General features: G+C 29.3%; 3 protein-coding genes across 3 annotated transcripts; 2 read left to right on the top strand and 1 right to left on the bottom strand.

The window, feature by feature from the left end:
- Positions 1-16: 16 nt before the first annotated feature.
- LOC126878152 (uncharacterized) lies at positions 17-1,711 on the top strand. The gene is made up of 4 exons (XM_050640700.1): positions 17-631; positions 705-834; positions 906-1,193; positions 1,317-1,711. Exons 1-4 carry the CDS (start codon positions 490-492, stop codon positions 1,492-1,494), a joined length of 738 nt encoding a protein of 245 aa, XP_050496657.1. The 5' UTR covers positions 17-489; the 3' UTR covers positions 1,495-1,711.
- Positions 1,712-1,727: 16 nt separating this feature from the next.
- Positions 1,728-8,730, top strand: LOC126878103 (gamma-tubulin complex component 2-like). The gene is made up of 17 exons (XM_050640566.1): positions 1,728-2,168; positions 2,339-2,509; positions 2,594-2,738; positions 2,813-2,984; positions 3,053-3,196; positions 3,276-3,430; positions 3,551-3,679; positions 3,758-3,934; positions 4,013-4,187; positions 4,275-4,468; positions 4,550-4,760; positions 4,828-4,996; positions 5,093-5,267; positions 5,352-5,495; positions 6,027-6,104; positions 7,266-7,426; positions 7,666-8,730. The coding sequence occupies exons 1-17, from the start codon at positions 2,116-2,118 to the stop codon at positions 7,745-7,747; spliced, it is 2,535 nt and encodes an 844-aa protein (XP_050496523.1). The 5' UTR covers positions 1,728-2,115; the 3' UTR covers positions 7,748-8,730.
- Positions 8,479-13,168, bottom strand: LOC126878100 (transient receptor potential cation channel protein painless). Its single transcript, XM_050640561.1, has 3 exons — positions 12,908-13,168; positions 10,295-11,392; positions 8,479-10,214 (listed from the first exon to the last, which is right to left on the bottom strand). Exons 2-3 carry the CDS (start codon positions 11,382-11,384, stop codon positions 8,647-8,649), a joined length of 2,658 nt encoding a protein of 885 aa, XP_050496518.1. The 5' UTR covers positions 11,385-11,392; positions 12,908-13,168; the 3' UTR covers positions 8,479-8,646.
- Positions 13,169-13,380: the final 212 nt, after the last annotated feature.

Here is a 13,380-nt window from a genome sequence, read left to right as displayed (position 1 = left end):
TAATAATGACGCATACCGCATTCTTTTTAGAAATTTTGTTAGATATGATATTTTACTGTATGAACGAAAGAATACGTAAAATAAAAAAATTATTTCCATTCCTGATTTGTATATATACATATACATATCATTAAGCTATATATAAAGAATCATTTTTGCAAATGAGCAAAACCGTAGTTTTAAAATGGTAAGTGATAGATGAAAATATCATTACATAAAATTAAATGATTTCGACTCGTGCATTACATATATTTGAATTGAAAAAAATTGAAAAAAAAGAAGTGACTATGAAATCCTTTATTTCCGGTTCAAGTTGTACCATGCAATCATATGTACCACGTGATACACCATTCAAAACCAACTAAAACTATAAAGCTATGGTTTCGCTCATTTGGAAAAAAATCTTGTATATAAATATACGAATATAATAAAAAAATATTTAACATTTCTATTATTACTTACGAGTTATGTTAGATAGAATATACATCAATGATGGAAAGATACGAAATGAATATGAATTCAAATAATTCAGGATCCACCATGCAAACTTTAAATAACAGTACGACACATAATAATACTGTTATGATTAAAAAAGAAAATCATACAATGGACTTGAAAAGGCTTGGCGCAAGTAAAATTACAAAATTTTAATTCATACTTTTTAATTTAAATTAATAAATATTTGTATTTCACTTCATACATAGGAATCATATGTTCTGATAACATTACTAGGCAAAACTTAAATAAGAAGCCAAGTGCTACAACTACGATTGTGGATGACGATGATCAATTTTTTAACAAAATAAAGTTAAAAATTAACAAAAATCTTCTATTGTATGAAAAATTTTATTATTTTTAAATGTTGTGCTTTGATTATAATTTTTATACAGTTTTCATAAATTTAGACATTGTAAGGAAAATTATAAATCAGGTATAAATTATCAAAGTATGAATTTATTGGAGAGAAAGAGGCCTATAATTGACATAGAGACTCAGAATGTGATTAAAAGATTTAAAAAGGATACAAATTATATAAATTCTCAGCAACCATCAAATAATACAAATATTGTACTATTTAATCATATTGATAATTTTATGAAAGAAAAATATAATATATCAGCAAATGTTAATAAGAAAGATATTATTGAACGTAAAAATATGTTTTCTCCGAAATTTCTAAATACAAATTTCAGGTATTGTATGATTTGTTAAAAAAATCCCGATATACATAATCATTAAATCGCGGAAATAAAAAATGGATTTATGAAAAATAATAATGGACGTGTATATAGTATAAAATTTGCATATAATTTCAGAATTCCTGCTAGTAAATACATATTTCAAGTGACTTCAAAATTGCATACAAATGTTTTACCGTTACCTACAGATGAAACAACTATTCATCATGAGGAATATGAAGAATCTTTATTTTATGGAATGATGTATCTCACTCCTCCAGATAGTAATTCAATCGAGGCAAATATAGATTCGTAAACTTACTATTATATTACATACAATATTAAAATATCTAAAAGAAACATTATAATAACTATCATAATACTTAAAATAAACTGTGTCAAATTAAATATTTTATTAAATTACATATGTAAGTGGGAGTAAAAACTTTGATACATCTTTCCTAATTGTTGCAATTTATAATTTATTTCATTTAAATATGACATGAAAATATAGAAATATATTGATACGTGAATTTTAAATGTACGCACGTTATTGGTTCTTCGATACAAATTGATGCGAATTTAATGAATTCAAATCCAAAATAACTTGAAATCCTCAATTCAGATTTATGATTAATAATCTTGAAAATTAGACTAATATTTACACGAAGTAATATATAAAGAGTATTACTCTTTTTTTGAAGTGGAAAATTTGGTGACATTCTCTCTTTAATTCATATCCTTTCGTATTTAACATAACCTAATTCATTTATAATCAAGGTAAACAAATATTTCAAGTGATTAGTGAAACATAATTTTACTAAACGTATTTAGATATGCTAGAGCAACACTAGCGGTTATCTCACTTACGGTTATAATGGTACAAAAGCAATAAGTATTTTTTAAAAGAATGTAATATATTTATTAGCTTAGAACAATGAGCGAATTTAAATTACATCACTTAGTGGTTGAATTAATTGGATTACTCGGGTAAGTAGAGATGAAAAGTTTTATATTGATTTTTCATTGAATTTTTATTAACAAATCCATAAAGTTTGTTTCAATTTATTAATTATGTAATTGTGCAATTGTGCATATTAAATTTAATTATATTGATTTTTAAATTATCCATTTTACATGATTATTTCTTTTATAATTAGCTCATCATCTGCACCAGAAAAGCACGTAGAGAAATTACAAAAAGAAGGGATACCAACGAGTGCAAGTGCTTTAACTATTGTTGCTTCGCAAAGTTCTATTTGTAATTTGGCAAAAAATTCTCCTATTCCTGAATTGTTTCTTCAAAAATATGAAGAATTGAAAGCAAAGAAGTTAGTAGTATTACAGATATATATGTATATGAGTTTAGTGAAGAATAAAGATAATAATAATTAAAATATCATATTTTTTTATAGGGTAGATTTGTTAGGTTTGTTTATTCAAGTATTGGAACTCATATCTGAAGATAAGGTATTAAAGGATTATTTGGCTAAAGGAGCATCAAATTTATCATCAATTTGTACAAAAAATGCTGCTATTACTACAGAGGATCTACCACAGGTTTTTCTTATTTTTTAAATACTAATTTGAAAATTATGTTATTTCTAATATGCATTGTATTATGTACAATACAGATTTGTAAGAATGTGATTAAAGCTGCTGTCGAAGGAGAAAAGAAATTAAATAAACAAGTGTGTGCAATTACAAAGAAAACAGAGTCATCTGTAATAAAACATAACTGGGTTTATGAGAGGCCTAGAATAACATGGGACTTTTATAATGAACCAAATGCAATGCCCTGCCAAAGTAAATATCAATTTAAATATCATTTAAGAAATTAATGATTAATTTATTAAGAGATAAAACGTTTATAGAAGTTGTACCAATAGTTTCTCAAGAATCTATATTACTTTGGGACATTTTATATTGCTTGAAAGGTATAGATGGAACTTACATTGTTTCTGAACCTTTGACAAGTCCATATGCAGTGAAGACGTTCAACATATCTCCAGATGTTTGTAAGAAGAAATAAAAATATTTTTGTAGTAATTAGATGTGTAATCTGGACATTCATTTTTGTAACATTATCATTTTTAGGTATATCTTACAAACAATTGACACAACAGATATTACCCCTTGCATCTCATTATTCTATGACAGCTAGATTTGTTGAAGAAAAAGTTTTACCAGAAGATGGTCAAGTAAATCATGCTTTAAGAGGAGCTATAAAAAGTTTACTGAAAGATTATTTAGTATGTATAATAATATAAAATTAATCTGCTCCTTAGTTTAAATAATTTTGTAAAATAATTGTAATCAGGTTGCACATTGGGTGCAAAGAATAAAATAATTCTATATTAAAAATTTTTCAGTTATTTGTTGTACAGTTGGAAATGGAACATGTACGAGGCAAATTAAATTTGCAAAAGTTGTGGTTTTACATTCAACCAACAATGTTCGCAATGTTTATTCTCTTTCAAATTACATCAACCATATGTAAAGTCAGTTGTAACATTCTTTTCTATTTTCTTTATATTTTAATATCATAAATTGACATATAAAAGCATATTTCATTTTAGGCGAATGCAAAAGGTGGTAAAGTGCTCAGTCTTTTGCATGAACAAGCAAATAATATTAATGGAGAAGCAAAGTTTAAGGAATTATGTTTGTTTCTTATACAAACAGCAAGTGTTCCATATATGCAAATATTAGAAAAATGGGTATATAAAGGAGTGATATGTGATCCATACGAAGAGGTAAGAACATTCATATTTATAAGCTATTTATTTATTTATTTCGTTTTAACCAAATCAATAAATTTTGTATAATTTCAGTTTTTTGTAGAAGATAATGAATTAATTCACAGAGAGGAATTGCCTATAGATTATTCTGCAGATTACTGGGAAAAAAGGTACACTATGAGACCAGAAAGAACTCCTACATTTCTTAATGAACAGGCACAAACAATTTTGAGAACTGGAAAATACTTTAATGTAATTAGACAATGTGGTCTGTAATACTTATTAATCAAGCATGTTTCATATTCACTTTTACTATATGTAAAGACTCATAAATATTTAATACAATTCTATATAGGCAAGACAGTCCAATGGGGAAAACAAGAACCTTTAATTTATCAACATCAAGGGCAAAAATATATAGCTACTATTGATAGAGCATATTCTGAAGCTGCAAAGACCTTATTGGAAGTTCTTATTCACGAAAACGATTTAATGGGTCGGCTTCGTAGTGTAAAAAATTATTTTCTTCTTGCACAAGGAGATTTTGTGGTAAGCTTATACAACAAAATGTTTCATTAATGTATTGATATATTACCACTGTGTGTAAAGTTATATAATATTTAATCTTAGGTTCAATTTATGAATCTTTGTGAAACTGAATTAAATAAAAATATGTATGATATTGTCATTCATCGATTAGCATCTCTTCTTGAAGTTGCATTGCGTATGTCTACTGCAGACTCAGATCCATATAAGGATGATCTAAAACCAGAACTTTTACCATATGACCTTCAATTTCAAATGTTTAGAATACTCTCTATTCAAACCAGAGAAGAAAAAGGTATATTATTTTAATTTCTTTTTTTTTCGTTTCTTCATGTTGCTTATAATGAAAATTTTTGTTTTAGAGTATTGTTTTCAAACTGATAAGATCTTAACTGGCTTGGAAGCATTTGTATTTAATTATGACGTTAAATGGCCTGTTTCTTTGATACTCAACAGAAAAGCTATAGCTTGTTATCAGATGCTGTTCAGACACTTATTTTATTGCAAATATATAGAAAGACGTTTATGCAGGTTATAATATAATTTTGTAGTTGCTTAGGATTTTTATCTAATATTTCCATAAAAGTTTGCTTTGATACATTGCTTTGATTTTATATTTTTTTCCAGAGTATGGGTGAGCAATAAAATTGCAAAAACTTTTACTCACAATGCAGCAATGTCGTACAGACAAGCATTTTCTTTGAGACAAAGAATGCTGGACTGCATTCAACACTTAGCTTATTATATGATGGTTGAAGTTATAGAACCAAACTGGCTTACATTTTTAAGTAAAATGAGTAAGGTATGATTTGGCATTATGGTACTTAAATTTTGTAGCTTAATGAATAGATTTTATTGAAATTCGAAATTTGAATTAAATGCATAGGTCAGTAACGTGGACGATGTTTTAAGTGTGCATCAAGATCTTCAAGATAGTTATTTGAAGGAGTGCATGTTAACAGATCCTGATCTTCTGGGCTGTATAACAGGAATTTGTGCTGCTTGTCTTGAATTTTGCAATTTTATGGAGGTAAGTGTTACAATCTTCTCATAGAAGTGTACAAAAATAGAAAAGGTAATCCTCAATTGCTACGTAATTGTGTACATATACGAGACATGCATATACTTAAAATACAATGAAAACAGTTTATCTAAGTTGCATTCTTTGTTTTGATTCAGATTTTTTCAAATATCTTTGTTCATTATTGATACCTCTAAAAGGGTGTAAGATAGGCGTTACAAATATTTTTTATAAAATTATTATGTAGAAATAAATAGCAAATATAACCGAAATATCTCTTAGTACCATTGCATTTGATATTTCCGTTGAAAATAATACGAGATGCATTATATAATTCAGATTTAAAACTGTCTGAACCACAAAACAGACCTGCATGTGATGTGCTTACTATTAATACATAATTATTGCCACTGGATAATTATAGTTTCATAGATTCCATACTCAGTGTCCATAATAAACGGTAAAATTCCACAACAAACATAAAACTGAAAAAAGACGGTTTAGTAGTAAACTGAATTTTAATATTTTACTAATGTTAAGCGTATGAGTCCATACTACATTGACGCCGAATTGACATCCATGATTGGTGCCTATCAGGAAGATGTCTATGATTCTGAGGTATATCCCCAAGATTATAACTTTGCTTCCATGCATCTGTGTAGCATTAGTATCATGAAGCTTTCCTTTTTTAGTAAATAAAAATCGTTTTATAGATCATGTCTATACGATATATGAGATTCAAATTCGCATGAATTATAGGTGTAATACAAATTGGACATAAATTTATTCAAAGATTTTAAGTTTTTTATTTGAATCTTGCAAGTAAGGAAAAGGAATGAATAGGTTTAAATCTCATTTCTTTTAGTTTAAACTTTTCTAGTAACACAAAGGAATGGTTAGATTTGACTTTTAATGTGTAGAATATTAAATTTAATGCCTCTCGATCACTAGTAAAAACATTATTTTTATCTTTTTCTATATATAGTCACATGTAATAACTTAATACTATCATGAACATTATCACTATTAACACTCATATTATCATCGCAATAACGGTGCAAAATCTTACCATTAGAATTACTTATTTAAGTATAATAAAATGAATGTTAGGAAATTTATACATAATAAAAATTATAATTGTATATGTAAATATTTCATAAGTCCCATTACATACATATTATATACATATATCTTAATTCAAACTTAGTATATGAATATATATGTACTACTTTAATAAATGGTAATGTTGCATGTAGATTTTGTCTTAAGCACATAATTGTTCATTTGTAAATGATACATAATAATAGTGATTATATATGCATAAACTAAGAGTAAAGTTATTATGTTTGTATATTAATTTTGGGATGCATGCAAGTCACATATTGTAGCTTTCAATAGTCCTTTTGAATACTTGTTTATCTTTTGATATAAATAGTATATTAATTTCTACCCCAATTGTTGGAGATCATGGTTGTATAAGCATGATATACTATGAATTACAACTTTTTATCAAAAAATTATATGTATCTATAATAAGCAGGGTTATTTTATTTTCAGCTACAGGTATACTAAATTTAAGTAATATGATGCATTTTTACTTTACAAATTTTGATCTGTAATGGTATATTTTACAAATCTCTTTCAGACATCATTGTGTACATTATATTCATTTTTTATAATGTATGCTTCTTAATCTTAGTTTTACAAAGGGTCTTGTACATTTATTTGTATGAAATGTAAAATTAATAAGGCTGTATGTTTTTGTCACTTATTTATTAGGACGAAGATGGAGATATCTACAAAGAGAATGCAGCCAGTTTTGAAGAAACTATCATATCACTGGATGAGAAATTTACTCAAGTATTAATTCGTCTTTTAGATAGAATATGTGATCTAGGATGTGATAATAACAATGAGAAACTTCTTAATGTCTTTTGTAGGTAAGTTACGTCGTAGAATTTATAAATACTTGTACTACAAGATATTCCACAAAATGCAATACCAAAGAGTAAAAAAATAAATAATGATAAGTAATAAAATATTTTCAAGGAAAATGTTTACTAAAAATTATATTGCTTGATATTGCTGCATTTTATAAAGTACTTTATATATTTTTCGTATGACTCAAAAATAGAAATTTTCAACATTATCATTATATTCTATTATTTTTTTTAATTAGGTTAGATTTCAATCTATTTTATACCGATATTTTGATACGACGTGGAAGAGAAAAGACTCTGCAAGAAGATGTTTCTGGCTAACAATTCAATACTCAAACTCGATGGAAGATTATATAAGCATATCTATATTTGTAACTTCTAATTAATTACATTGTAAAGTAATATTTCTCGCACGATATTTATATAGAATGCAATGGCGATTTGAAAAGATCGTGATCAGATAGTATGTTAAATCTGTCATTCGACCAATTTAAGATCTATATTAGTTCTTGAAATTTTCAAATCGCCTTCGTATTAAAACGTTCACAAAATTTAATAGTATAGTAATTCTAAAATTTATAGATAAACAAAATTCAGGTTAGTCATGCATTCAATATTTCATTTAAATTATTTAAATTCACCTTGAATAAATTTCTTGAAAACCATGTAAGTCACTGAAATAAAGACTATTTTGTACATTTAAAAAATAAAATATATTTTATAAACATGAAAGATTTACAATGTTTATATTACAATATTTACATAAAAATATTTTTATAACAATCTTGTTTGTAAAAATATGTATCTTTTATATTTAACACTAGGTTAAATAATAACTCTAAAATCTTAACATAATATTGCTGTTCATAGCTGATAAGTCAACTTTGTCACCCGTTATCATTGCTATAAATGAAGAGAATTCAGAAACAATTTCTTGATATCATTAAAAAAAGCGATAGGTAATATTGCTAATAGTAAATAATTCGGTCTTAAAATTAGCCTCTATAAATATTTTAAAATGTGCTTTTAATTACACATAGAAAGATGTTGAATGATTTTATTTAGATAATTTATTAAATGTAATAAAAATATTACAATATAACATGAAATAAAACAAGTATAAAAATACAGTGCCTTTAATATAGTCACAAGTAGAAATCAACAACGTGTTTAATCGTTATATTTAAAAAAGCCGAAAGAGGAATAAATAGAACAATATTTTAATTTCCAACTTCTTCAACATTAAAATTATTATTCTCAATCTTTTGTTTAATGGAATTCAATATAATTTCCATCGTTGTGAATCTTCTTTCCAATTTCTCCAATTTATTGAACATTTTTTCATTATTTGATTCCTGACCTTTCCTCAATAGAACATCTTTAGCCTGTTTCATGATATACGAATCCATTTTGAAGGTAGGGAACACCTCGCTGGAGTCTTTATCGGATTTTACATTGTGATAAAACAAAATATCGTACGGTTCCACGCTCAATTTACCAGTACTCAAGTAAGTTGGAAAGAGAAGAACTTTCCGAACGAGGAACGCTAAGGGATTGTATTCAAAGCCATGCAAGAGACCATAACAAATTGAACATTGTGTCTTGCGTGTAAAAGGTGCTGGAACAACCAGATTTTCAATATGAGAAAGAACTTGTATCCTAGAAATTAATCCAACTAATTCTGCCTTCCCGAGGATCTTTGCTGTGTCGCTGACTGCCAAACCGTTCAGTAAATTGAACAAAACTATCACGATGAAGAAGATGAAGAAGGTGAAGATAAAACGGCTGAGAATCGGATGCGACACGAAGACAATCTCATTGGAGTCGAATTCTCCAGTGATCATGATGATGGTTTTGAACAGAGAGTATCCAGGATCTAGAAAGTGCTTCTTATCATCCTTAAAGACGACAAAGAAAGCAAACGCGAAACCTAGGACAAGAAATACATAAAGTAACAAAAAACGTACGAAGTTGAAAGACACCTTTTTGAACATCTCGATACCTGTGGACATTCGAGGATGCTTGCCAAGTAGGATCACCATTTCCAAAGCAGATAGTAATATCACAATAGCTGCAACTTGCATAGTTGCACCGCTTAAAATAACGAATCCTAATATTATCAACGCTATTTCGATCCAATTTTCAAAACTAGATACATAATGGCACGGCGATGAGAAGAATTGAAGGATCTCCCTAAATGCAAACAATGCTGTTACGATACCAGTGAATATATGCAGAACGTAGATAGAAGTTGATCCTTTTATCTCCTCGTTTATCTGTACGCTCGAGTTCGCAGATATTTGCGAGTCTCTCATGATATAAGTGACCTGCAGAATGTATGTATTCAACAGAAGATAAAACAAAATGTAAAATGCTAAGTTTAGGTGCAGGATATGTCTTATTCGATGCCATTTTAGATATAAGAAAGAAGATAACAGAGGATGCTTTAATATATGTTTTAAGCCATTGTTGCTAGCGATGTATTGAAAAACATCCATTTCTCGTCTGTTCTGACTAATTGTATTTTTCTGTTGACTCATCGTGTAAGGGATGTCGTGAGGTACTAAACATTTGTAGTCAAATTCGATTGTATATTCGTTTGTTCGTTTTTTTCTAGCTTGTATGCAGTTATCGAAATATTGGGATAGAGTGGACACGGAAATATCTTCAACTGGTGGAACGCCGAAATTGTTCATGTGACCGATGTAGCTTCCTTTTTCAAGTAGCAATGTCACTGCCTCTCGACAGTCAGCCCTGGCTGCATAATGAAGTGGAGTATTTCCTTTGCCTATGTATTTTTAAATAGATGCTTGATTAAATAGACCTAAGTATAGAAATACATGTGCGATATATATATGCAACACTTACTATCTGTGCACCGAACATCCACGTCTTCTCTTTCCAGGATCAGATTTAAACATTTCAGTCTATCGTCCATGTTTCCCGATTCTTCTTTATCCGGTATACCAAGCTCTATGCAAGCCTTCAACAGTAAGTCACTCGTAACATCAACATCAGTCTCCAATATCTCACGAAGGATATGTGGCAAGCCTTGTTCAACCGCTAAATTCGCAGCTTTCTCCAAGTTACATCCAGTTCCTCTTGTTTTTTTCAATAATGTAATAACCGCATTCTTGAAGTTCCTTTCCACGGCCATTTCAATCAGGTCCTTCGCTACGTTATTCACCGCCTCGTTTTCGACAATCTCCAAGCATTTTAAAAAATTTATCTCGTCATTAGCGTTTAAATAATACTTCAAGTCATAAACATTCACGCCTTGTTTCTCGACCGAGGGTAACTGAATATTTGGCAGCTTCTTCTCCAACACTTCTCTAGTCGTTTGATTGTTATAGTCCTTGTAAGTATCCAAATTGAGGACATGTGTGGTTTTTTCCAGGATCAGGTTCACCATGTCTTTTTGACCCTTCATTGCCGCCATATGCAAAGCGGTTAAACCTTTGTTATTGGGAATATTGGGACTGGCGCCTTTTTCCAGAAGCAACGACGCGCAATTCAGGTCATTCTTTTTCACCGCCATATGCAGAGCCGTTTGTTGTCCAGCCTCCAGGTTTGGATTTATTGTACGTTCGTCCAATAATATACTGAGGACATCCGTATATCCATTTTCGGTAGCGAAGTGAATCGGTCCACGGTTGTGGGCTTCGTTCACCCTGTTTACCTTCGCACCTTTTTCCAATAGAAACTTCACGAACTCCGGGAGACCATTCTTGCAGGCAATGTCCAAGCAAGTTTCGTTCGATCGATTCGGATAAGCATAGTTTACGTCGATGATAGCAGGTTGTTTTTTTAAACTCTGCTCAACAAGGCACTTGAAGTGTTTAATGTTCTTGGTTCGTAGGTAGTTTAGGAGTAGCCTGTATATGGTTTGAGATTTTGTAGAATTCGTAGTGTAATCATGTAGAAGGTGCATTTCCAAGTTTTCGTCCTCAGGATCCATATTTAGACCTATAAATAAATCATGTACACTATTAACATCAAAATGTCTCATTAATAAGTGTACAAAAATTGAGTTTCTTCATTAATCTGAAACTAGAATATCTTTAAACGCCCAAAGCATACATCTGATTATAATGTACGATGCAGAACGAGACTAAAGAAATAAACCAAAATGGAACATGAAGTAAACACGATTACCCTACAAGTTATTTTATAAATCGAAATGTTCAGGTACAGAGTGCTATAAACTTTTTCTTGAGAATGGTTCATAAGTAAAGATATCGTAGCCCCTTTTATTTGTTAAAATATAATTTTAATATGAGTTTTGATGTATTTCGCTTTTGATACGTAAATGCCGATAAATTTCGTATTATACGTATGGAATAAAACAGAATATTGCACGACAAGTATGTCAAATATTCAACGTATAAGGAGTATAAATCATTACAATACAGTTCCAGCAATGATGTCATTTAACGTGTGCTTTACCGGAGTTAATAAAGATATCACATTACATTAATTCCTTTGCACGTATCTATTTCAGAAGTTTACTACTTATTGCTCGTGATAGGTTAAAGGAACAATTCTGGAATTGTATTAAATTTATAATATTAAATTTAGAATGAATTTGAATATGTCAAAAGTGATTATTCGTTTCCCGAAACGCAGGCAGGATATTTATCATGCATGGAAGCGGACGTACTGTCCGGTTGCGTTTCCTGTCAGTAGCATTAATTCAAGTTCAGACAAAGTAGGAACATTGACATAGGCGTTGTTGAATTGACCACTGCACTATCATTGTACTGAAACTGATGTTACAAGATTTGTTATCAACGATGGAATATCAAATGCTATTGTAGAACAGTGAATAAAGATAATTATCGCTATTGTAACATGCGAAAATAACGATTAAATCATAGGACATTGACTGAACACTTAATTTATTCATGTTTTATTAATTACTTTGCTACTATCGGGGCAGTGAAAACTCAAGTGAATCATGAGATGAAAGGTAAATAAGATAAATAATGTAATGTTATTCGTATCGAAGCAATCGATAATTTCATACGATACAGATCCATAAAGGAGTAAAATAAAAAGTTATTCGATCGATTGTCTATATGTGTATTTATTGAAATTACACACTGCTGATCGAAGGATTGGAATGATAATATTTTATACGATAAAATTTCTTTTGAATTGCATCGTTCAATTTTGGAAAAAAGTGAAGTAATCTTATATGTCTAGACGGTAGTGTAAATATTTCAATCCTTAATTAATTAAATTAAAATTATTTTAAAATTAGTAAGTGAAATCATACAAAATTTATAAACTGTAATTACTTGTTTTACATTAAATTCATTTGTTAATTTAGAATCATTGGATTCCCTAAATTAAGATATAGCTAATTAATTCATAATCACACTTTTGTAGTAAGCCTCCCTATTTACTATTTAATACAATCTCAAACATGAACGCTATGGTATTAAAATCTCTATATGATCAACACAATAAATGGCGTACCTTGCAGCTTGTTGAGGCCCACTTGTTACAGACAGAGTATACCCGAGTATATTTGAATGATCTATTGTACCAATAGATCACTAGATGACAAATGTAATGATGTAACACTTTCTATGAACAGGGATAATAAACTATACACCTACAACGATGATGCAAAGGAAACGAGAATCCCTTGACGATCTTGGTCTATCATACACACGACTAACTTGTTAGAGCCGCTTTTGCTGACCAGTTCTGTGCATCGTGATGTCAGCATAGCTGGGGAGAGGGAAATTATCAAGTGTCAAGCAGTACCCATAGCGGCTCTAGGGAATGTATGCTTCTCGTTCAATACTAATTGAATTGACGTATTAATTGTTAAACGTTAAGTCCTGAATAAATATTGAAATGTTTTTGGGAATTTAATATGATCTTAGATACTATGATATGGAATTTAGAAAACGGCAATTATGAAAAACAGTCTAATTGATGTA

Source organism: Bombus huntii, chromosome 2, assembly GCF_024542735.1.
Source record: "Bombus huntii isolate Logan2020A chromosome 2, iyBomHunt1.1, whole genome shotgun sequence".
NCBI classification, from domain to species: Eukaryota; Metazoa; Arthropoda; class Insecta; order Hymenoptera; family Apidae; genus Bombus; species Bombus huntii.
Note: the sequence above shows the minus strand (reverse complement) of the source record. Positions and strands in the feature narration are given on the sequence as shown.